Source organism: Salvelinus namaycush, unplaced genomic scaffold (assembly GCF_016432855.1).
Source record: "Salvelinus namaycush isolate Seneca unplaced genomic scaffold, SaNama_1.0 Scaffold1029, whole genome shotgun sequence".
NCBI classification, from domain to species: Eukaryota; Metazoa; Chordata; class Actinopteri; order Salmoniformes; family Salmonidae; genus Salvelinus; species Salvelinus namaycush.
This window is the reverse complement of record NW_024057708.1, coordinates 59043-85208: the sequence shown is the minus strand read 5'-3', so window position 1 is coordinate 85208 and position 26166 is coordinate 59043. Positions and strand designations below refer to the sequence as shown.

Sequence of the window (26166 nt, the reverse complement as noted above, 5' to 3'; positions counted from 1 at the left end):
GCTGGGGCTGGCTGCTGACGGGCTGGCTGCTGACGGGCTGGCTGCTGACGGGCTGGTTCTGGGGCTGGCTGCTGACGGGCTGGTTCTGGGGCTGGCTGCTGACGGGCTGGTTCTGGGGCTGGCTGCTGACGGGCTGGTTCTGGGGCTGGCTGCTGACGGGCTGGCTGCTGACGGGCTGGTTCTGGGGCTGGCTGCTGACGGGCTGGTTCTGGGGCTGGCTGCTGACGGGCTGGTCCTGGGGCTGGCTGAGGATCAATCTCATGTTCTTCTTCCAACTCACTGTCAGACTCCGAATTGACAGAGACATGATCCTCATATTCAGAAAATTCTTCATCTTCCATTGTGGAAGACGATCCTTCCACACCAGCTTCTCTCTCTGCAAAAACTATTTCTAAGGCCCTCTGAGCAGAGATTATTTTTGCCATACTGATTGTGGTAAGGAGCCACACATGCAAAGGTATTTATTTGTTTTGTCCCTCCCCCAATTTGCTCCTGGCTGGGGTAGAGTGTGGGAAATTACTGCAATTGTTTTCCCAATGTATCGTAACGATATTGTGTAGGTTCCCGCAAGACATTGTGTAGTTTCATACACTACAAAGGGTAAAGAGTGCGAGAAAAGCGGTAGACAGACAGGCAGGCAGGGAGACAGGCAGGGAGGGAGACAGGCAGGGAGAGAGACAGGCAGGGAGAGAGACAGGCAGGGAGAGAGACAGGCAGGCAGGGAGACAGGCAGGCAGGGAGACAGGCAGGCAGGGAGACAGAGAGACAGGCAGGGAGACAGAGAGACAGGCAGGCAGGGAGACAGAGACAGGCAGGCAGGGAGACAGAGACAGGCAGGCAGGGAGACAGAGACAGGCAGGCAGGGAGACAGAGAGACAGGCAGGCAGGGAGACAGAGAGACAGGCAGGCAGGGAGACAGAGAGACAGGCAGGCAGGGAGACAGAGAGACAGGCAGGCAGGGAGACAGAGAGACAGAGAGACAGGCAGGCAGGGAGACAGACAGACAGGCAGGCAGGGAGACAGAGAGACAGGCAGGCAGGGAGACAGACAGACAGGCAGGCAGGGAGACAGACAGACAGGCAGGCAGGGAGACAGACAGACAGGCAGGCAGGGAGACAGACAGACAGGGAGACAGACAGGCAGGGAGACAGGCAGGCAGGGAGACAGGCAGGCAGGCAGAGAGACAGGCAGGCAGGGAGACAGACAGACAGGCAGGCAGGGAGACAGACAGACAGGCAGGCAGGGAGACAGACAGACAGGCAGGCAGGGAGACAGGCAGGCAGGGAGACAGGCAGGCAGGGAGACAGGCAGGCAGAGAGACAGGCAGGCAGGGAGACAGGGAGACAGACAGACAGGGAGACAGACAGACAGGCAGGCAGGGAGACAGACAGGCAGGGAGACAGACAGGCAGGGAGACAGACAGGCAGGCAGACAGGCAGGGAGACAGACAGGCAGGCAGGGAGACAGACAGACAGGCAGGCAGGGAGACAGACAGACAGGCAGGGAGACAGACAGGCAGGCAGGCAGGGAGACAGACAGACAGGCAGGCAGGCAGGGAGAGAGACAGGCAGGGAGAGAGACAGACAGGCAGGCAGGCAGGGAGACAGAGAGACAGGCAGGGAGACAGACAGGCAGGCAGGCAGGGAGACAGAGAGACAGGCAGGGAGACAGACAGGCAGGCAGGCAGGGAGACAGACAGGCAGGGAGACAGACAGGCAGGGAGACAGACAGGCAGGCAGGGAGACAGACAGACAGGCAGGCAGGGAGACAGACAGACAGGCAGGGAGACAGACAGACAGGCAGGCAGGCAGGGAGACAGACAGACAGGCAGGCAGGCAGGGAGAGAGACAGGCAGGGAGAGAGAGAGACAGACAGGCAGGCAGGCAGGGAGACAGAGAGACAGGCAGGGAGACAGACAGGCAGGCAGGCAGGGAGACAGAGAGACAGGCAGGGAGACAGACAGGCAGGCAGGCAGGGAGACAGACAGACAGGCAGGCAGGGAGACAGACAGACAGACAGGCAGGCAGGCAGGCAGGGAGACAGACAGACAGACAGGCAGGCAGGCAGGCAGGGAGACAGACAGACAGGCAGGCAGGCAGGGAGACAGACAGACAGGCAGGCAGGGAGACAGACAGACAGGCAGGCAGGCAGGGAGACAGACAGACAGGCAGGCAGGCAGGGAGACAGACAGACAGGCAGGCAGGGAGACAGACAGGCAGGCAGGCAGGCAGGGAGACAGACAGACAGACAGACAGACAGGCAGGCAGGCAGGCAGGCAGGCAGGGAGACAGACAGACAGGCAGGCAGGGAGACAGACAGACAGACAGGCAGGCAGGGAGACAGACAGACAGACAGGCAGGCAGGGAGACAGACAGACAGGCAGGCAGGGAGACACAGACAGGCAGTCAGGCAGGGAGACAGACAGGCAGTCAGGCAGGGAGACAGACAGATAGACAGGCAGACAGACAGATAGACAGACAGATAGACAGGCAGGGAGACAGACAGGCAGGGAGACATACAGGCAGGGAGACAGGCAGGTTCTTGGTGCTATGTTGAAACAGCAGGCCCAGGGAGGAGGAGGACAGAGTGAAGGAACACAGAAAACCTTTTTGTTTGATTTTTACTTGTTTTCACCTTCACACACACTTTTCCACATTTGTATTACCCTCGGGACACCACATACTACAGGGGCGGCAGGTAGCCTAGTGGTTAGAGTGTTGGACCAGTAACCGAAAGGTTGCAAGATCGAATCCCAGAGCTGACAAGGTAAAAATCTGTTGTTCTGCCCCTGAACAAGGCAGTTAACCCATTGTTCCCCGGGCCCCGAAGACGTGGATGTCGATTAAGGCAGCCCCCCCCCACCTCTCTGATTCAGAGGGGTTGGGTTAAATGCGGAAGACACATTTCAGTTGAATGTAGGTATCCCCCCCTTTCCCTTATCTGCTAAATTACCTAAATCTCTCTCTCTCACCAGGATGCGAGGCATGCAGCAGAGGAGGAGATCTACACCAATCTGAACGCTAAGATCGACCAGTTCCTTCAGCTGGCAGACTACGATTGGACAGCAGCCCAGGGGGGCGGGGCTCCGAGTGACTACCTGAGTGACCTCATCGCCTTCCTCTGTTCCACCTTCTCTGTCTTCACACACCTGCCGGTTAGTATCTCACATACACACACACACACACACTCTGTCTTTACACACCTGCTGGTCAGTACTGGGTAGAGAGGAACCAGGCTCTGAGGGGTGGTCAGTCCTCTACTGGCTGTACTGGGTAGAGAGGAACCAGGCTCTGAGGGGTGACCAGTCCTCTCCTGGCTGTACTGGGTAGAGAGGAACCAGGCTCTGAGGGGTGGTCAGTCTTCTCCTGACTGTACTGGGTAGACCAGAGGAACCAGGCTCTGAGGGGTGACCAGTCCTCTACTGGCTGTACTGGGTAGAGAGGAACCAGGCTCTGAGGGGTGACCAGTCCTCTACTGGCTGTACTGGGTAGACCAGAGGAACCAGGCTCTGAGGAGTAACCAGTCCTCTACTGACTGTACTGGGTAGACCAGAGGAACCAGGCTCGGAGGGGTGGTCAGTCCTCTACTGGCTGTACTGGGTAGAGAGGAACCAGGCTCTGAGGGGTGACCAGTCCTCTACTGGCTGTACTGGGTAGAGAGGAACCAGGCTCTGAGGAGTAACCAGTCCTCTACAGCAGTACTGGGTAGAGAGGAACCAGGCTCTGAGGGGTGGTCAGTCCTCTACTGGCTGTACTGGGTAGACCAGAGGAACCAGGCTCTGAGGGGTGGTCAGTCCTCTACTGGCTGTACTGGGTAGACCAGAGGAACCAGGCTCTGAGGGGTGACTAGTCCTCTACTGGCTGTACTGGGTAGAGAGGAACCAGGCTCTGAGGGGTGGTCAGTCCTCTACTGGCTGTACTGGGTAGACCAGAGGAACCAGGCTCTGAGGGGTGGTCAGTCCTCTCCTGACTGTACTGGGTAGAGAGGAACCAGGCTCTGAGGGGTGGACAGTCCTCTACTGACTGTACTGGGTAGAGAGGAACCAGGCTCTGAGGGGTGACCAGTCCTCTCCTGACTGTACTGGGTAGAGAGGAACCAGGCTCTGAGGGGTGACCAGTCCTCTCCTGACTGTACTGGGTAGAGAGGAACCAGGCTCTGAGGGGTGACCAGTCCTCTCCTGACTGTACTGGGTAGACCAGAGGAACCAGGCTCTGAGGGGTGGTCAGTCCTCTACTGGCTGTACTGGGTAGAGAGGAACCAGGCTCTGAGGGGTGGACAGTCCTCTACTGGCTGTACTGGGTAGAGAGGAACCAGACTCTGAGGGGTGGTCAGTCCTCTACTGGCTGTACTGGGTAGAGAGGAACCAGGCTCTGAGGGGTGGTCAGTCCTCTACTGGCTGTACTGGGTAGACCAGAGGAACCAGGCTCTGAGGGGTGACCAGTCCTCTACTGGCTGTACTGGGTAGAGAGGAACCAGGCTCTGAGGGGTGACTAGTCCTCTACTGGCTGTACTGGGTAGACCAGAGGAACCAGGCTCTGAGGGGTGGTCAGTCCTCTACTGGCTGTACTGGGTAGAGAGGAACCAGGCTCTGAGGGGTGACCAGTCCTCTACAGCAGTACTGGGTAGAGAGGAACCAGGCTCTGAGGGGTGGTCAGTCCTCTACTGGCTGTACTGGGTAGAGAGGAACCAGGCTCTGAGGGGTGGACAGTCCTCTACTGACTGTACTGGGTAGAGAGGAACCAGGCTCTGAGGGGTGACCAGTCCTCTACTGGCTGTACTGGGTAGAGAGGAACCAGGCTCTGAGGGGTGGTCAGTCCTCTACTGGCTGTACTGGGTAGACCAGAGGAACCAGGCTCTGAGGGGTGACCAGTCCTCTACTGGCTGTACTGGGTAGAGAGGAACCAGGCTCTGAGGGGTGGTCAGTCCTCTACTGGCTGTACTGGGTAGACCAGAGGAACCAGGCTCTGAGGGGTGACCAGTCCTCTACTGGCTGTACTGGGTAGAGAGGAACCAGGCTCTGAGGGGTGGTCAGTCCTCTACTGGCTGTACTGGGTAGACCAGAGGAACCAGGCTCTGAGGGGTGGTCAGTCCTCTACTGGCTGTACTGGGTAGAAAGGAACCAGGCTCTGAGGGGTGGTCAGTCCTCTACTGGATGTACTGGGTAGAAAGGAACCAGGCTTCAATATATCCACATAATTTTAATTCCTCATAATGTCATCTATTTTGTGAAGTGCACTAGTCCTTCCTGCAGCAATTCCACAACATGATGCTGCCACCCCCGTGCTTCACGGTTGGGATGGTGTTCTTCGGCTTGCAAGCATCCCCTTTTTTCCTCCAAACATAACGATGGTCATTATGGCCAAACAGTTCTATTTTTGTTTCATCAGACCAGAGGACATTTCTCCAAAAAGTACAATCTTTGTCCCCATGTGCAGTTGGAAACCATAGTCTGGCTTTTTTATTGCGGTTTAGGAGCAGTGTCTTCTTCCTTGCTGAGCGGCCTTTCAGGTTATGTCGATATAGGACTCGTTTTACTGTGGATATAGATACTTTGTACCTGTTTCCTCCAGCATCTTCACAAGGTCCTTTGCTGAGGTTCTGGGATTGATTTGCACTTTTTGCACCAAAGTACGTTCATCTCTAGGAGACAAAACGCGTCTCCTTCCTGAGCGGTATGACGGCTGCGTGGTCCCATGGTGTTTATACTTACGTACTATTGTTTGTACAGATGAACGTGGTACTTTCAGGTGTTTGGAAATTGCTCCCAAGGATGAACCAGACTTGTGGAGGTCTACAATTTGTTTTCTGAGGTCTTGGCTGATTTCTTTTGATTTTCCCATGATGTCAAGCAAAGAGGCACTGAGTTTGAAGATAGGCCTTGAAATACATCCACAGGTACACCTCCAATTGACTCATTGATGTCAATTAGCCTATCAGAAGCTTCTAAAGCCATGACATTTTCTGGAATTTTCCAAGCTGTTGACAGGCACAGTCAACTTAGTGTATGTAAACTTGTGACCCACTGGAATTGTGATACAGTGAATTCTAAGAGAAACAATCTGTCTGTAAATAATTGTTGGAAAAATGACTTGTGTCATGCACAAAGTAGATGTCCTAACCGACTTGTCAAAACTATAGTTTGTTAACAAGAAATTTGTGGAGTGGTTGATAAACGAGTTTTAACCTAAGTGTATGTAAACCTCCGACTTCAACTGTATAGGCCTATAGGCTCAGGGGTCCACTGTATGATATTAATATAAAAATATGAATTTAAGGAAGAGAAGCCTGGAGAACTGATTTAAACCGTTAGAAATGTTGAACAGGCTAATATTGCAAAAAATTGTAATAGGCTACTGGTATATATTATACAACATGCCTATTTTAATGCTAATTAAATAGACAGTTCGATCTTAATTTAACCACTGAACATGTATCAACAAAATGAAACGAAACACTTTTTTGCATATATAAAGAACTGGATTAGATTATTAAATAGACCTACAATAATTATAATTATAATAATGAAACCGATGATAGGAAATATAAATAAAAGTTTGAAAATGACATTAAACCTGAATAGCGAGTTTGGACACAGTCCATCAGGCCAAAGTTTTTCTCATCTTTGCCCATTAACACTTGTCCCAAAGGACATTCCCCTTGTAGGCTGCTTTTCACTATACTCATTCACCTCTAACTTTCATTTTACTGAAAAGGCCTCCGTCTTTACAACCCATAGTGGCCAATGCTCCTTTTACTGTCTCTCTCTCGCTCATCAGAAGGAAGTGCACGTGACGTAAGCGGTCAGAACCAGTTTCAGTTGGACACGAATAACAAGCTCACGCAGTTCTCATTGACTCATCGGTCAATACATTTTAATTGCACATACCCGTGACTCATGGCATTTATATCAGACCCGACCCAGATCCAAGACAAAAGTCCCGGGTTCTGATCTCTGAATTCCGGGTCTGTTGGACCCGTGAAGGCCTCTACTACTAACGCAGGGGTCCCGGGTTCAGATCTCTGAATTCCGGGTCTGTTGGACCCGTGAAGACCTCTACTACTAACGCAGGGGTCCCAGGTTCTGATCTCTGAATTCCGGTTCTGTTGGACCCGTGAAGACCTCTACTACTAACGCAGGGGTCCCAGGTTCTGATCTCTGAATTCCGGGTCTGTTGGACCCGTGAAGACCTCTACTACTAACGCAGGGGTCCTGGGTTCTGATCTCTGAATTCCGGGTCTGTTGGACCTGTGAAGACCTCTACTACTAACGCATGTGAAAGTGTGTTTGAGAGTCCTATTATGTACTGGATTCATAGCTGAGCTAATATCTCCTTCTCTATATATTCATATACTTATATAGATTGCATGTTATTAATGCTTACAGTCCTTTTTTTGGTTGTTAATCCGATTCGCCCTTCTTGATTTCTTTTTAAAAATGTATTCCCCGTTATATTTTAAATAGTTTTAGATTGTTAGGAGCTAGTAACATAAGAATTTCGCTGCACTGCTATACCACCTGTTAAACGCTGTACGCCACCGTTAAACGCTGTACGCAAACTTTTGATTTAACGAGATTGAGAAAGCGGTTTGACCTCGGACTCCTTTTTTGAGTCCCGACTCCCAAATGATCCTTCACCCTTGAACCCCCTACCTGCTCTCTTTCCCGTAGGGTAGTGCCATAGAACACGCTAGACTGCCGGTAAGTACAGTTTGAGTGTTACTGACCGTAACAAGACCACAGAGCATGAGCGTGATGCACGGTCGCCGGGTTTTGTCAAGAATACATGTATGGACTGAGTGTCTGATGTTGCTCTTACTTATTCTGATGGACAGACACTTTGTTTGATTGACAGCTCCTAAATGTCTGAAAGACATTCTGATTGGTTGACAGCTCCTAAAAGTCTGAAAGACATTCTGATTGGTTGACAGCTCCTAAAAGTCTGAAAGACATTCTGATTGGTTGACAGCTCCTAAAAGTCTGAAAAAGATTCTGATTGATTGACAGCTCCTGAAAGTCTGAAAGAGATTCTGATTGGGTGAAGAGTAAAAGAGTTTGCTCTGAGGTTGGGACTCCCCTCAACAGACACCTTTTTAACTTTTGGAAGCATAACTTTTGGATGTCGCTTGCGTCCCAAATGGCACCCTAATCGCCTTTATAGTGCACTACTCGTGGGAATAGTGTGCCATTTGGGACGCAATCGACATCCTCTGTGATTAACACCAGGTCCCAATTCGCTCACAAATAACTAAATAACTACCCCTTTCCCCTTGGCCCTAACTGTATGGATTTGACCCCTGGAGCCCTTGGCCCTAACTGTATGGATTTGACCCCCTGGAACCCTTCCCCTTGGCCCTAACTGTATGGATTTGACCCCCTGGAGCCCTTGGCCCTAACTGTATGGATTTGACCCCCTGGATCCCTTCCCCTTGGCCCTAACTATGGATTTGACCCCCTGGAGCCCTTCCCCTTGGCCCTAACTGTATGGATTTGACCCCCTGGATCCCTTCCCCTTGGCCCTAACTGTATGGATTTGACCCCCTGGAGCCCTTCCCCTTGGCCCTAACTGTATGGATTTGACCCCCTGGAGCCCTTGGCCCTAACTGTATGGATTTGACCCCCTGGATCCCTTCCCCTTGGCCCTAACTGTATGGATTTGACCCCCTGGTTCTGACTTGATTAACATCTCCCGAAGAGTGAATAACGTTGCTCTGTAGTTGGACCCGTCTTTACTGGTCCCCTTTTTGGTAGCACAACCCCCCCCCCCCCCCCCCAGATGCCTCCTACCCACAGCCCTGTGACACTGACTAACCCTACCCCCCCCTGCATATTTATTATTTTACCGAGAAACAGGAATAAATAAAGTGAAACTCTCCGCCCCGTTCTCCTCTTCCCTCTCTCCGCCCCGTTCTCCTCTTCTCTCTCTCCGCCCCGTTCTCCTCTTCCCTCTCTCCGCCCCGTTCTCCTCTTCCCTCTCTCCGCCCCGTTCTCCTCTTCCCTCCTCACTCTGCCCCGTTCTCCTCTTCCCTACTCTCTCCGCCCCGTTCTCCTCTTCCCTCCTCTCTCCGCCCCGTTCTCCTCTTCCCTCCTCTCTCCGCCCCGTTCTCCTCTTCCCTCTCTCCGCCCCGTTCTCCTCTTCCCTCTCTCCGCCCCGTTCTCCTCTTCCCTCCTCACTCTGCCCCGTTCTCCTCTTCCCTACTCTCCGCCCCGTTCTCCTCTTCCCTACTCTCTCCGCCCCGTTCTCCTCTTCCCTCCTCTCTCCGCCCCGTTCTCCTCTTCCCTCCTCTCTCTGCCCCGTTCTCCTCTTCCCTCCTCTCTCCGACCCGTTCTCCTCTTCCCTCCTCTCTCCGACCCGTTCTCCTCTTCCCTCCTCTCTCTGCCCCGTTCTCCTCTTCCCTCCTCTCTCTGCCCCGTTCTCCCCTTCCCTCCTCTCTCCGACCCGTTCTCCTCTTCCCTCCTCTCTCCGACCCGTTCTCCTCTTCCCTCCTCTCTCCGACCCGTTCTCCTCTTCCCTCCTCTCTCCTCTTCCCTCCTCTCTCCGCCCCGTTCTCCTCTTCCCTCCTCTCCGCCCCGTTCTCCTCTTCCTTCCTCTCTCCGCCCCGTTCTCCTCTTCCCTCCTCTCTCCGCCCCGTTCTCCCCTTCCCTCCTCTCTCCGCCCCGTTCTCCTCTTCCCTCCTCTCTCCGCCCCGTTCTCCTCTTCCCTCCTCTCTCCGCCCCGTTCTCCTCTTCCCTCCTCGCTCCGCCCCGTTCTCCTCTTCCCTCCTCGCTCCGCCCCGTTCTCCTCTTCCCTCCTCGCTCCGCCCCGTTCTCCTCTTCCCTCCTCTCTCCGCCCCGTTCTCCTCTTCCCTCCTCTCTCTGCCCCGTTCTCCTCTTCCCTCTCTCCGCCCCGTTCTCCTCTTCCCTCCTCTCTCCGACCCGTTCTCCTCTTCCCTCCTCTCTCCGCCCCGTTCTCCTCCTCCCTCCTCTCTCTGCCCCGTTCTCCCCTTCCCTCCTCTCTCCGACCCGTTCTCCTCTTCCCTCCTCTCTCCTCTTCCCTCCTCTCTCCGCCCCGTTCTCCTCTTCCCTCCTCTCCGCCCCGTTCTCCTCTTCCCTCCTCTCTCCGCCCCGTTCTCCTCTTCCCTCCTCTCTCCGCCCCGTTCTCCTCCTCCCTCCTCTCTCTGCCCCGTTCTCCCCTTCCCTCCTCTCTCCGACCCGTTCTCCTCTTCCCTCCTCTCTCCTCTTCCCTCCTCTCTCCGCCCCGTTCTCCTCTTCCCTCCTCTCTCCGCCCCGTTCTCCTCTTCCCTCCTCGCTCCGCCCCGTTCTCCTCTTCCCTCCTCGCTCCGCCCCGTTCTCCTCTTCCCTCCTCTCTCTGCCCCGTTCTCCTCTTCCCTCTCTCCGCCCCGTTCTCCTCTTCCCTCCTCTCTCCGCCCCGTTCTCCTCTTCCCTCCTCTCTCCGCCCCGTTCTCCTCTTCCCTCCTCTCTCCGCCCCGTTCTCCTCCTCCCTCCTCTCTCTGCCCCGTTCTCCCCTTCCCTCCTCTCTCCGACCCGTTCTCCTCTTCCCTCCTCTCTCCTCTTCCCTCCTCTCTCCGCCCCGTTCTCCTCTTCCCTCCTCTCCGCCCCGTTCTCCTCTTCCCTCCTCTCTCCGCCCCGTTCTCCTCTTCCCTCCTCTCTCCGCCCCGTTCTCCTCCTCCCTCCTCTCTCTGCCCCGTTCTCCCCTTCCCTCCTCTCTCCGACCAGTTCTCCTCTTCCCTCCTCTCTCCTCTTCCCTCCTCTCTCCGCCCCGTTCTCCTCTTCCCTCCTCTCCGCCCCGTTCTCCTCTTCCCTCCTCTCTCCGCCCCGTTCTCCTCTTCCCTCCTCTCTCCGCCCCGTTCTCCTCTTCCCTCCTCTCCGCCCCGTTCTCCTCTTCCCTCCTCGCTCCGCCCCGTTCTCCTCTTCCCTCCTCGCTCCGCCCCGTTCTCCTCTTCCCTCCTATCTCCGCCCCGTTCTCCTCTTCCCTCCTCGCTCCGCCCCGTTCTCCTCTTCCCTCCTCGCTCCGCCCCGTTCTCCTCTTCCCTCCTCGCTCCGCCCCGTTCTCCTCTTCCCTCCTCGCTCCGCCCCGTTCTCCTCTTCCCTCCTCGCTCCGCCCCGTTCTCCTCTTCCCTCCTCTCTCCGCCCCGTTCTCCTCTTCCCTCCTCTCTCCGCCCCGTTCTCCTCTTCCCTCCTATCTCCGCCCCGTTCTCCTCTTCCCTCCTCGCTCCGCCCCGTTCTCCTCTTCCCTCCTCGCTCCGCCCCGTTCTCCTCTTCCCTCCTCTCTCCGACCCGTTCTCCTCTTCTCTCCGACCCGTTCTCCTCTTCTCTCCGACCCGTTCTCCTCTTCTCTCCGACCCGTTCTCCTCCAATACCATCAGAATGCTGTTGGGAACACTCAAAGGGTGGGACTGTCACAATGATGACATCCTCTAATAGTTCCTGACAGCTGTGTGTGTGTGTGTCGCTTCCCAAAGCAGCCCCCTCTGCTCCTATGTCAAACAGTAATGGTCGTGAGGCTTGTATTGTATAAACATTCGTTGCTCATATCTAATGGTTTCAGTGCCTCCTTCCTCAAGAGGGCAATGGTTATGGCTGTGTGTTATAGGCACCCTACGTAGGTAGCCTAGCTGTTATAGGCACCCTACATAGGCAGCCTAGCTGTTATAGGCACCCTACTTAGGTAGCCTAGCTGTTATAGGCACCCTACTTAGGTAGCCTAGCTGTTATAGGCACCCTACTTAGGTAGCCTAGCTGTTATAGGCACCCTACTTAGGCAGTCTAGCTGTTATAGGCACCCAACTTAGGCAGCATAGCTGTTATAGGCACCCTACTTAGGCTGCCTAGCTGTTATATGCACCCTACTTAAGTAGCCTAGCTGTTATAGGCACCCTACTTAGGTAGCCTAGCTGTTATAGGCACCCTACTTAAGTAGCCTATCTGTTATAGGCACCCTACTTAGGCAGCCTAGCTGTTATAGGCACCCAACTTAGGCAGCATAGCTGTTATAGGCACCCTACTTAGGTAGCCTAGCTGTTATAGGCACCCTACTTAGGTAGCCTAGCTGTTATAGGCACCCAACTTAGGCAGCATAGCTGTTATAGGCACCCTACTTAGGCTGCCTAGCTGTTATAGGCACCCTACTTAAGTAGCCTAGCTGTTATAGGCACCCTACTTAAGTAGCCTAGCTGTTATAGGCACCCTACTTAAGTAGCCTAGCTGTTATAGGCACCCTACTTAGGCAGCCTATCTGTTATAGGCACCCCACTTAGTTCAGCCTAGCTGTTATAGGTCACCCTACTTAGTTCAGCCTAGCTGTTATAGGTCACCCTACTTAGGCAGCCTAGCTGTTATAGGCACCCCACTTAGGCAGTCTAGCTGTTATAGGTCACCCTATTTAGTTCAGCCTAGCTGTTATAGGTCACCCTACTTAGTTCAGCCTAGCTGTTATAGGTCACCCTATTTAGTTCAGCCTAGCTGTTATAGGTCACCCTACTTAGTTCAGCCTAGCTGTTATAGGTCACCCTACTTAGTTCAGTCTAGCTGTTATAGGTCACCCTACTTAGTTCAGCCTAGCTGTTATAGGTCACCCTACTTAGTTCAGCCTAGCTGTTATAGGTCACCCTACTTAGTTCAGCCTAGCTGTTATAGGTCACCCTACTTAGTTCAGCCTGGCTGTTAAAGGTCACCCTACTTAGTTCAGCCTAGCTGTTGTAGGTCACCCTACTTAGTTCATCCTAGCTGTTATAGGTCACCCTACTTAGGCAGCCTAGCTGTTATAGGCACCCCACTTAGGCAGTCTAGCTGTTATAGGTCACCCTATTTAGTTCAGCCTAGCTGTTATAGGTCACCCTACTTAGTTCAGCCTAGCTGTTATAGGTCACCCTATTTAGTTCAGCCTAGCTGTTATAGGTCACCCTACTTAGTTCAGCCTAGCTGTTATAGGTCACCCTACTTAGTTCAGCCTAGCTGTTATAGGTCACCCTACTTAGTTCAGTCTAGCTGTTATAGGTCACCCTACTTAGTTCAGCCTAGCTGTTATAGGTCACCCTACTTAGTTCAGCCTAGCTGTTATAGGTCACCCTACTTAGTTCAGCCTAGCTGTTATAGGTCACCCTACTTAGTTCAGCCTGGCTGTTAAAGGTCACCCTACTTAGTTCAGCCTAGCTGTTGTAGGTCACCCTACTTAGTTCATCCTAGCTGTTATAGGTCACCCTACTTAGTTCAGCCTAGCTGTTATAGGTCACCCTACTTAGTTCAGCCTAGCTGTTATAGGTCACCCTACTTAGTTCAGTCTAGCTGTTGTAGGTCACCCTACTTAGTTCAGCCTGGCTTCCATAGGTCACCCTACTTAGTTCAGCCTAGCTGTTATAGGTCACCCTACTTAGTTCAGCCTGGCTGTTATAGGTCACCCTACTTAGTTCAGCCTGGCTTCCATAGGTCACCCTACTTAGTTCAGTCTAGCTGTTATAGGTCACCCTACTTAGTTCAGCCTAGCTGTTATAGGTCACCCTACTTAGTTCAGCCTAGCTGTTATAGGTCACCCTACTTAGTTCAGCCTAGCTGTTATAGGCACCCTACTTAGTTCAGCCTAGCTGTTATAGGTCACCCTACTTAGTTCAGCCTGGCTTCCATTAGTCACCCTACTTAGTTCATCCTGACTTCCATTAGTCACCCTACTTAGTTCATCCTAGTTGTTATAGGTCACCCTACTTAGTTCAGCCTAGCTGTTATAGGTCACCCTACTTAGTTCAGCCTAGCTGTTATAGGTCACCCTACTTAGTTCAGCCTAGCTGTTATAGGTCACCCTACTTAGTTCAGTCTAGCTGTTGTAGGTCACCCTACTTAGTTCAGCCTAGCTGTTATAGGTCACCCTACTTAGTTCAGCCTAGCTGTTATAGGTCACCCTACTTAGTTCAGCCTAGCTGTTATTGGTTACCCTACTTAGTTCAGTCTAGCTGTTGTAGGTCACCCTACTTAGTTCAGCCTAGCTGTTATTGGTTACCCTACTTAGTTCAGTCTAGCTGTTGTAGGTCACCCTACTTAGTTCAGTCTAGCTGTTATAGGTCACCCTACTTAGTTCAGCCTAGCTGTTATAGGTCACCCTACTTAGTTCAGTCTAGCTGTTGTAGGTCACCCTACTTAGTTCAGCCTAGCTGTTATAGGTCACCCTACTTAGTTCAGCCTAGCTGTTATAGGTCACCCTACTTAGTTCAGCCTAGCTGTTATTGGTTACCCTACTTAGTTCAGTCTAGCTGTTATTGGTTACCCTACTTAGTTCAGCCTAGCTGTTATAGGTCACCCTACTTAGTTCAGCCTAGCTGTTATAGGTCACCCTACTTAGTTCAGTCTAGCTGTTATAGGTCACCCTACTTAGTTCAGCCTAGCTGTTATAGGTCACCCTACTTAGTTCAGCCTAGCTGTTATAGGTCACCCTACTTAGTTCAGCCTAGCTGTTATAGGTCACCCTACTTAGTTCAGCCTAGCTGTTATAGGTCACCCTACTTAGTTCAGCCTAGCTGTTATAGGTCACCCTACTTAGTTCAGTCTAGCTGTTGTAGGTCACCCTACTTAGTTCAGCCTAGCTGTTATAGGTCACCCTACTTAGTTCAGCCTAGCTGTTATAGGTCACCCTACTTAGTTCAGCCTAGCTGTTATTGGTTACCCTACTTAGTTCAGTCTAGCTGTTATTGGTTACCCTACTTAGTTCAGCCTAGCTGTTATAGGTCACCCTACTTAGTTCAGCCTAGCTGTTATAGGTCACCCTACTTAGTTCAGTCTAGCTGTTATAGGTCACCCTACTTAGTTCAGCCTAGCTGTTATAGGTCACCCTACTTAGTTCAGCCTAGCTGTTATAGGTCACCCTACTTAGTTCAGCCTAGCTGTTATAGGTCACCCTACTTAGTTCAGCCTAGCTGTTATAGGTCACCCTACTTAGTTCAGCCTAGCTGTTATAGGTCACCCTACTTAGTTCAGCCTAGCTGTTATAGGTCACCCTACTTAGTTCAGCCTAGCTGTTATAGGTCACCCTACTTAGTTTATAGCTTGTTGTGACCAACATGCAGAAGTCCTTAGTGCAAATACCCCATTCTCTGATTTATATTATTCGTTTTTAAAAGGTTTGAGGAAGTTGATTTGTTGTCTTTTCCCATAATTCCTTTATCTTGTTGTGACACAACACTGATTAACACTAATTTAGATGATGCTGGTGTGTGTTCAGGTTATTGATTGTCTCCCCAGAATAACACGACGTGTGTGTGTTCCCAACACAAAACTCATAAAACACACAAGGTTTAACCATATGATGATAAATATCGACTACCTGTGTTTGTTACTGTTGCGTAAATTAACAAATAACACACTCATTTATCAAAACTCTGTGTGTGTGTTTCCATTCTCAACCATAACAGATGATATATCCTGAGTCACCACGGAAACTACCGCTGTTTACTGTACAATCACCACAACGCTCTCTGTGTCTGTGTTCTCTCTCTCCTTAGCTCGCTCTCTTTCTTGTATATATTAATTATTAATGCATTGTCATGCACTTCCTCTCGCCCTTCATCTGGATTCTCTCTATTCACCTTGATCATCTTAACTGCACCTGAAGTGGCCCTGATTAGGTGTGTGTGTGTGTGACTTTGGGCTGGTGATGGATGTCTCGGGAGACGATTAAAGGAGAGAAACAAGAGGGGATGGACAGTTTGTAATGGGGGGTCTTTCCCAGCCAGCCAGAGTTCTAACCTTGAGTTCACCAGTGATTACATCTGAATACCAAGGATGAAATTCATATCGGTATATCGACATATCTTATTGTCTCTGTCTCTGTCTTTCTCTCTCTCTCTCTCTCTCTCTCTCTCTCTCTCTCTCTCTCTCTCTCTCTCTCTCTCTCTCTCTCTCTCTCTCTCTGTCTCTCTCTCTCTCTGTCTCTCTGTCTCTCTGTCTCTCTCTCGCTCTCTCTCTCTGTCTCTCTCTCTGTCTCTCTCTCGCTCTCTCTGTCGCTCTCTCTGTCGCTCTCGCTCTCTCTGTCGCTGTCGCTCTCTCTGTCGCTCTCTCTCTCTCTGTCGCTCTCTCTCTCTCTGTCGCTCTCTCTCTCTCTGTCGCTCTCTCTCTCTCTGTCGCTCTCTCTCTCTCTGTCGCTCTCTCTCTCTCTGTCGCTCTCTCTCTGTCGCTCTCTCTGTCGCTCTCTCTCTGTCGCTCTCTCTCTGTCGCTCTCTCTGTCGCTCTCTCTGTCGCTCTCTCTGTCGCTCTCTCTGTCGCTCTCTCTGTCGCTCTCTCCGTCTCTCTGTCTCTCTCTCCGTCTCTCTGTCTCTCTCTCCGTCTCTCTGTCTCTCTCTCCGTCTCTCTGTCTCTCTCTCTCTCTCTGTCTCTCTCTCTCTCTCTGTCTCTCTCTCTCTCCACCTCTCTGTCTCTCTCTCTGCAGGGTAAAGTAGCCCAGACAGCCTGCATGTCAGCCTGTAAGCATCTCTCCACCTCTCTGCTCCAGCTACTGCTGGAGACAGACGTCAGACAGGTGTCTATGGGAGCTCTGCAGCAGTTCAACACAGACGTCAAGGAGTGCGAGAGTGAGTACACACACACACACACACACCCCCTCATCTTCCCATTTTAAAGAAGACAAAACATAGAAGAAACACAATCTAATGAAACACGCTAACCACACACACGGCCCCAATCTACTGGATCTGACCTCACTAGCACACAGCACACACGCCACAGCTAACACACACAGCACACACGCCACAGCTAACACACACGCCACAGCTAACACACACGCCACAGCTAACACACACGCCACAGCTAACACACACGCCACAGCTAACACACACGCCACAGCTAACACACACGCCACAGCTAACACACACGCCACAGCTAACACACACGCCACAGCTAACACACACGCCACAGCTAACACACACGCCACAGCTAACACACACGCCACAGCTAACACACACGCCACAGCTAACACACACGCCACAGCTAACACACACGCCACAGCTAACACACACGCCACAGCTAACACACACGCCACAGCTAACACACACGCCACAGCTAACACACACGCCACAGCTAACACACACGCCACAGCTAACACACACGCCACAGCTAACACACACGCCACAGCTAACACACACGCCACAGCTAACACACACGCCACAGCTAACACACACGACACAGCTAACACACACGACACAGCTAACACACACGACACAGCACACACACACAGCTAAAACACACAGCACACACACACACAGCTAACACACACACCACCGGACTGGGTTACAGGGTCGTACCAGAGTGTTGGTTCTTTGTGTTGAATCCCTCCATCAACTGTACTTGGGTCCATATAGTACCATGTAGTACCATGTAGTACCATATAGTACCATATAATACCATATAGTACCTAGATGGTCATTTTCCATGAAGAAAAATGACATGAATTGCATCAACTCTATAAACGTGTATTTTTTGTTGTGGCAGGAGATAGGATAGCCTGAACATGTGAAGGTTGGTTTGGTGACGCTAACTTGAACCGTTCAAGAGTTACTGTTGGTCGGGCTATTTTATGCTAATATATGCACATTTATATAGTTATAGTTGATAAAAGTTTTACATAATTTGAAGTTAGGATAACCTAAACATGTAAAAGCTGGTTTGGTGTATCTAGCTTGAACGGTTCAAGAGTTAGAGGTTGGGGTAATTTAATGCTCATGTATGTCAGTTGTGGTCAGTCGCAGTAGTGGTTGTGGTCAGTAGTGGTTGTGTGGTTGATGTCAGTAGTAGTGGTTGTGGTCAATAGTTGTGTGGTTGTGGTCAATAGTTGTGTGGTTGTGGTCAATAGTAGTGGTTGTGTGGTTGTGGTCAGTAGTTGTGGTCAATAGTTGTATGGTTAGTTGGGGTTGTGGTTAGTTGTAGTTGTGTGGTTGTGCTCAGTAGTTGTATGGTTGTGGTCAGTAGTTGTATGGTTGTGGTCAGTAGTAGTGGTTGTGGTCAGTAGTTGTGTGGTTGTGGTCAATAGTTGTGTGGTTAGTTGTGGTTGTGGTTAGTTGTAGTTGTGTGGTTGTGGTCAGTAGTTGTATGGTTGTGGTCAATAGTAGTTGTATGGTTGTGCTCAGTAGTTGTGGCCAATAGTTGTATGGTTGTGGTCAATAGTAGTGGTTGTGTGGTTATGGTCAGTAGTTATGTTCAATAGTTGTGTGGTTGTGGTCAATAGTTGTATGGTTGTGGTCAATAGTAGTGGTTGTGTGGTTGTGGTCAGTAGTTATGTTCAATAGTTGTGTGGTTGTGGTCAATAGTTGTATGGTTGTGGTCAATAGTAGTGGTTGTGTGGTTGTGGTCAGTAGTTATGTTCAATAGTTGTGTGGTTGTGGTCAATAGTTGTATGGTTGTGGTCAGTGGTTGTCTAAATTACAGTTGTTGCATGTGCAAACTGAAAGAAGGACGATGAGAAGTGATTGGATGAAATATGAACAGAGACAGCTTCGATCGATCAAATCAGAGCAGCAGGATCATTCTATAGCCCGCCCTTCTCTTTACAGACAGGCAAATTAGTCCGTTTTTTTTTCACAAATCAAATTTTATTTGTCACATGCACTGAATACAACAGGTGTAAGTAGACCTTAACAGTGAAATCCTTACTTACAAGCCCTTAACCAACAATTCAGTTTTAAGAAAATACCCCCCCAAAAAAGTAACAGATAAGAATAACAAATAATTAAAGAGCAGCAGTAAATAACAATAGGACACCGGTGTCGAGGTAATTGAGGTAATATGTACATGTAGGTAGAGTTATTTAAGTGACTATGCATAGATAATAACAGAGAGTAGCAATGCAAATAGTCCGGGTAGCCATTTGATTAGCTGTTCAGGAGTCTTATGGCTTGGGGGTAGAAGTTGTTTAAAAGTCTTTTGGACCTAGACTTGGCGCTCCCGGTACCGCTTGCCGTGCGGTAGCAGAGAGAACAGTCTAGGGTGGCTGGAGTCTTTGACAATCTTTAGGTCCTTCCTCTGACACCGCCTGGTATAGATGTCCTGGATGGCAGGAAGCTTGGCCCCAGTGATGTACTGGGCCGTGCGCACTACCCTCTGTAGTGTCTTGCAGTCGGAGGCTGAGCAGTTGCCATACCAGGTGGTGATGCAACCTGTCAGGATGCTCTCGATGGTGCAGCTGTAAAACCTTTTGTGGATATGAGGACCCAGGCTAAATCTTTTCAGTCTCCTGAGGGGGAAATAGGTTTTGTCGTGCCCTCTTCACAACTATCTTGGTGTTCTTGGACAATGTTAGTTTGTTGGCGATGTGGACGCCGAGGAACTTGAAGTTGAGTTGTTTAGAGCACGGGGCACGATCCTGAGGAAGACATTTACATTACATTTACATTTAAGTCATTTAGCAGACGCTCTTATCCAGAGCGACTTACAAATTGGACAAGTCAGTTAAGAACAAATTCTTATTTACAATGACGGCCTAGGAACAGTGGGTTAACTGCCTTGTTCAGGGGCAGAACGACAGATTTGTACCTTGTCAGCTCGGGGATTTGAACTTGCAACCTTTCAGTTACTAGACCAACGCTCTAACCACTAGGCTACCCTGCCGCCCCAGGGCGAAGCTATTGAGCAATATAAATCTTCACTGTATCAATTCAGGTCGTCCAGATTGGGGAAGCATTAGAAATCTTTACCCTAGCTGTTCGGTCCCACACAGATTGACAAATCATGGGAATTTGACGTGCTATTTAGATGCGGTCTGTGGATTAAAAGGGGGATTTTTTTTTTAATACATTTTAGAATAAGGCTGTAATGTTTTTAAAAAGTCAAGGGGTCTGTATACTTTCCGAATTAACCGTAATGTCTTTGGCAAAGTGATCCAAGTAGCTGACGTGTCACTAGTTGTATTTACAAAGAACTGAAGTTTGAAGTGATGTCACAATGGAAAGGTTTATAATGTTTAAAAACGTGAATGAAGACAAAATAATGATGTTTAAAAAGTATATCTGATATCAACAGTTGTGTACAAACACACTGTGGGGCAAGAAGGTAGCCGAGTGGTTAGAGCGTTGGACTAGTAACCCAAAGGTTGCAAGATCGAATCCCTGAGCTGACAAGGTAAAAATCTGTTGTTCTGCCCCCTGAACAAGGCAGTTAACACACTGTTCCTAGGCCGTCATTGAAAATAAGAATTTACTCTTAACTGACTTGCCTGGTTAAAGATTAAATAAAAAATCCAAAAAAATACACAGTGTACAAAACATTAGGTACTTTCCATGGCCGACTGACCAGTTGAATACAGATGAAAGCTATGATCCTGTATTGATGTCCTGTTAAATCCACTTCAATCAGTGTAGATGATGTGGAGGATACAGGTTATAGAAGGATTGTTAAGCCTTGAGGCATGGATTGTGTGTGTGTGCCATTCAGAGGGTGAAGGGGCAAGACAAAACATTTAAAGTGCCTTTGAACGGGGTATGGTAGTAGGTGCCATGTTTGTGTCAAGAACTGCAACGCTGCTGGGTTTTTCACGCTCAACAGTTTCCTGTGTGTATCAAGAATGGTCCACCACACAAAGGACATCCAGCCAACTGGACACAGCTGTGGGAAGCATTGGAGTCAACATGGACCAGCATCCCTGTGGAACGCTTGACACCTTGTAGAGTCCATGCTGCTTTAATGCCCGTCTTTCCCTCCCTCCCTCCCTCCCTCCCTCCCTCCCTCCCTCCCTCCCTCCCTCCCTCCCTCCCTCCCTCCCTCCCCCCTCCCCCTCGCTCCCTCCCTCCCTCGCTCTCTGTCTCTCTCCCTCCCGCTCTCTCTCTCTCGCTCTCTCTCTCGCTCTCTCTGTCTCTCTCTCTCTCGCTCTCTCTCCAACCACATATTTTCCAGATTGAGAATTTCCCTGTAGTTCTTAAAGCTCAACATGAAGACTCCTCTATGTCCTGTAGTTCTCCATTTTACCCACAGGTGGCGCTATACAAACAAGTTTTTCACACACACTGTCTCACCTCCTTTGTCAGGGCAAATGGGCATTGAGGCATCCCAAGCAGGGAGGGAGGGAGGGAGAGAGAAAGAGAGGGAGGGAGAGAGAAAGAGAGGGAGGGAGAGAGAAAGAGAGGGAGGGAGGGAGGGAGGGAGGGAGGGAGAGAGAAAGAGAGGGAGGGAGGGAGGGAGAGAGAAAGAGAGGGAGGGAGAGAGAGAGAGAGAGAGAGGCTGACAAATTGCCAGGGTTCTCAGTTAGAGCAAGGGGCAGGTTGTGCACGTGTTTGATAGAACAGTGGGGTAAACTTAACGTAATGTCTTGTGACAGGCGTGATGCGTCTTGGAGGGGTTACTGGGTTACGGAAAGGGGAGAATTAGAGGGAGTAATTATAGATGGGGTCTTCAGGGGGTGATAAACTGTATGAGGACACGTTTGGTGGAGTGGGCTAAGGCTATGAGGAAGCGCTTTGGGGTCAGGAACATAGATGGTGTGTGTGATTGAGGAGAGGATCTGAGTACTGTGGTAGGGTAGAGAACATTTGACACTGGTACACACACACACACACACAACAGTGTTGGGCTGTTGCTAATCTTTTTCACCTCGACTACGCTGGGATCTATACACCATCACATCAATTTACCTCGCCCGTGTGACCCCAACACACACACACCTTGTTTACCGCATCGTACCATTGAGCCAAGAAGCACATCTAAACTCAAAATGACCCCCCCGTCCCTCAACAAGCAAACTCTCTCGCCCGAGCATTTCTGTCTCTCACGCCTGTTCTGGAGTAGCCCAAATGCAACCTCCCCGGGCCTAAGAAAACACAGTCACTAACAACTAAACTCTCACCTCTCGTTCCTCACTAATCCCTAGTAACCCATCAAGTTCAAATTCTAAACCACCACAGAAGAACAGACACCAGGGTTGAATCCCCCCCCCCCCCAGCCAAGTTCAAATACCTAAATGTAACTCTCACCTCTAAAACAACTAAAACTAGTTTCTCATCCCAAAATCAAATTCCAGGAGTGCTGATCTAGGTTCAGGTTCCCCTCTGTCCATGTAGTCATATTCATTATGATCTAGGATCAGGTTCCCCCTCTGTCCATGTAGTCATAATCATTATGATCTAGGATCAGGTTCCCCTCTGTCCATGTAGTCATATTCATTATGATCTAGGATCAGGTTCCACTCTGTCCATGTAATCTGATTCATTATGATCTAGGATCAGGTTCCACTCTGTCCATGTAATCTGATTCATTATGATCTAGGATCAGGTTCCCCTCTGTCCATGTAGTCATATTCATTATGATCTAGGATCAGGTTCCCCTCTGTCCATGTATTCTAGGATCAGGTTCCCCTCTGTCCATGTAGTCATATTCATTATGATCTAGGATCAGGTTCCCCTCTGTCCATGTAGTCATATTCATTATGATCTAGGATCAGGTTCCCCCCCTGTCCATGTAGTCATATTCATTATGATCTAGGATCAGGTTCCCCTCTGTCCATGTATTCTAGGATCAGGTTCCCCTCTGTCCATGTAGTCATATTCATTATGATCTAGGATCAGGTTCCCCTCTGTCCATGTAGTCATATTCATTATGATCTAGGATCAGGTTCCCCTCTGTCCATGTAGTCATATTCATTATGATCTAGGATCAGGTTCCACTCTGTCCATGTAGTCATATTCATTATGAACTAGGATCAGGTTCCACTCTGTCCATGTAATCTGATTCATTATGATCTAAGATCAGGTTCCCCTCTGTCCATTTAGTCATATTCATTATGATCTAGGATCAGTTTCCCCTCTGTCCATGTAGTCTAGGATCAGGTTCCCCTCTGTCCATGTAGTCATATTCATTGTGCTCTAGGATCAGGTTCCCCTCTGTCCATATAATCTGATTCATTATGATCTGAAAGGCCAAACTGATCCTAGATCAGTACTCCTACTCAGACGCTTTGTGAATACCGGCCCTGGAAGACCTTACTCTCCAACAAGGAGGACCCCATTCCCCCTCTCCTGTCATCTGTCTGTCAATCTCCCGGAGCATGCTGAATTCTGTCCATTCTTTAATTTCTCTCTCTTTCTCGCCCCCCCCCTCTCCTTTATTCATTGGTTCTGTCGTTCCCACAGGGTTTGCCAGAGCGGGGCCGGTACCCGGCTTCCAAGGAGACACGCTGCTGCTCGCCTTCTCTGATTTGAGACAAGTAAGTCTTTGTTTTTCTTTATTATATCACTCCCTCTCTCTTTTCTACTGGCCTCTCTCTTTTCTCGTTCTCCATATATATCTCTGCTGTTCTAGAGCATCTCTCTCTATAAATCTCTCTGCTGTTCTAGAGCATCTCTCTCTATAAATCTCTCTGCTGTTCAAGAATATCTCTCTATAAATCTCTCTGCTGTTCTAGAGCATCTCTCTCTATAAATCTCTCTGCTGTTCTAGAGCATCTCTCTCTATAAATCTCTCTGCTGTTCTAGAGCATCTCTCTCTATAAATCTCTCTGCTGTTCAAGAATATCTCTCTATAAATCTCTCTGCTGTTCTAGAGCATCTCTCTCTATAAATCTCTCTGCTGTTCGAGAGCATCTCTCTATATATATCTCTGCTGTTCTAGAGCATCTCTCTCTATAAATCTCTGCTGTTCTAGAGCATCTCTCTCTATAAATCTCTCTGCTGTTCAAGAATATCTCTCCATATATATCTCTGCTGTTCTAGAGCATCTCTCTATATAAATCTCTGCTGTTCAAGAATATCTCTCTATATATATCTCTGCTGTTCTAGAGCATCTATCTATATATATATATCTCTGCTGTTCAAGAATATCTCTCTATATATATCTGCTGTTCTAGAGCATCTCTCTATATATATATATATCTCTGCTGTTCAAGAATATCTCTCTATATATATCTCTGCTGTTCTAGAGCATCTCTCTCTGTATATATCTCTCTGCTGTTCTAGAGCATCTCTCTCTCTCGAGTGCCTTCAGAAGGTATTCAGACTTTTTCCACATTTTGTTTACGTTACAGCCTTATTCTAAAATGCTTTTTTAACTTTGAAGACCTGAAGTTTCTTATTTATAGCTTTATAGTTTTTTTTTAATCCATTAAACTTCTCATGAATTTGGCATTCTGCATTTGCATCAAATTGAATGGTATCTCCTCTGAGTAATATGGGGATTCTGGAGGGGGGATATATATTGCGCAAATGAACAATAACAACAATATATTTTTTCAGTTTTAACCAAAATGTGATATTTCCCAATTTTGAGGGGATCAATTAGATGTTGTAGTTGGGATTTGTACCAAATGATCAGTCCTCCAGAGTCCCTGCCTCTATTGACAGAGCTGTGTTTCTGTGACGGCACAATGACCTCTCTGTAGCCTGTGGGACAGTGACAGCATGATGACCTCTCTGTAGCCTGTGGGACAGTGACAGCATGATGACCTCTCTGTAGCCTGTGGGACAGTGACAGCATGATGACCTCTCTGTAGCCTGTGGGACAGTGACAGCACAATGACCTCTCTGTAGCCTGTGGGACAGTGACAGCATGATGACCTCTCTGTAGCCTGTGGGACAGTGACAGCACGATGACCTCTCTGTAGCCTATGGGACAGTGACATCACAATGACCTCTCTGTAGCCTGTGGGACAGTGACAGCACAATGACCTCTCTGTAGCCTGTGGGACAGTGACAGCATGATGACCTCTCTGTAGCCTGTGGGACAGTGACAGCACAATGACCTCTCTGTAGCCTGTGGGACAGTGACATCACGATGACCTCTCTGTAGCCTGTGGGACAGTGACATCATGATGACCTCTCTGTAGCCTGTGGGACAGTGACAGCATGATGACCTCTCTGTAGCCTGTGGGACAGTGACAGCACAATGACCTCTCTGTAGCCTGTGGGACAGTGACAGCATGATGACCTCTCTGTAGCCTGAGGGACAGTGACAGCATGATGACCTCTCTGTAGCCTGTAGGACAGTGACAGCATGATGACCTCTCTGTAGCCTGTGGGACAGTGACAGCATGATGACCTCTCTGTAGCCTGTGGGACAGTGACAGCACAATGACCTCTCTGTAGCCTGTGGGACAGTGACAGCATGATGACCTCTCTGTAACCTGAGGGACAGTGACATCACAATGACCTCTCTGTAGCCTGTGGGACAGTGATATCACGATGACCTCTCTGTAGCCTGTGGGACAGTGACAGCACGATGACCTCTCTGTAGCCTGTGGGACAGTGACAGCACAATGACCTCTCTGTAGCCTGTGGGACAGTGACATCACAATGACCTCTCTGTAGCCTGTGGGACAGTGACAGCATGATGACCTCTCTGTAGCCCGTGGGACAGTGACATCACAATGACCTCTCTGTAGCCTGTGGGACAGTGACAGCATGATGATCTCTCTGTAACCTGTGGGACAGTGACATCACAATGACCTCTCTGTAGCCTGTGGGACAGTGACATCACAATGACCTCTCTGTAGCCTGTGGGACAGTGACAGCATGATGACCTCTCTGTAGCCTGTGGGACAGTGACATCATGATGACCTCTCTGTAGCCTGTGGGACAGTGACATCACAGTGACCTCTCTGTAGCCTGTGGGACAGTGACATCACAATGATCTCTGTAGCCTGTGGGACAGTGACAGCATGATGACCTCTCTGTAGCCTGTGGGACAGTGACATCACAATGACCTCTCTGTAGCCTGTGGGACAGTGACAGCATGATGACCTCTCTGTAGCCTGTGGGACAGTGACAGCACAATGACCTCTCTGTAGCCTGTGGGACAGTGACATCACGATGACCTCTCTGTAGCCTGTGGGACAGTGACAGCACAATGACCTCTGTAGCCTGTGGGACAGTGATATCACGATGACCTCTCTGTAGCCTGTGGGACAGTGACAGCATAATGACCTCTCTGTAGCCTGTGGGACAGTGATATCACGATGACCTCTCTGTAGCCTGTGGGACAGTGACAGCACAATGACCTCTCTGTAGCCTGTGGGACAGTGACATCATGATGACCTCTCTGTAGCCTGTGGAACAGTGACAGCATGATGACCTCTCTGTAGCCTGTGGGACAGTGATATCACGATGACCTCTCTGTAGCCTGTGGGACAGTGACAGCACAATGACCTCTCTGTAGCCTGTGGGACAGTGACATCACAATGACCTCTCTGTAGCCTGTGGGACAGTGACAGCACAATGACC

General features: G+C 49.9%; 1 protein-coding gene across 1 annotated transcript in view; it reads left to right on the top strand.

The window, feature by feature from the left end:
* Positions 1 to 26166, top strand: part of LOC120035329 (exocyst complex component 6B-like) — a gene marked incomplete at its 5' end in the record, with an annotated part of 71325 nt that overhangs the window by 7070 nt on the left and 38089 nt on the right. The window contains 3 exons of the mRNA XM_038982113.1: positions 2975 to 3154; positions 16407 to 16548; positions 23086 to 23159. Coding sequence (XP_038838041.1) covers positions 2975 to 3154; positions 16407 to 16548; positions 23086 to 23159 — 396 coding nt within the window. The remainder of the gene's footprint in view (positions 1 to 2974; positions 3155 to 16406; positions 16549 to 23085; positions 23160 to 26166) is intronic.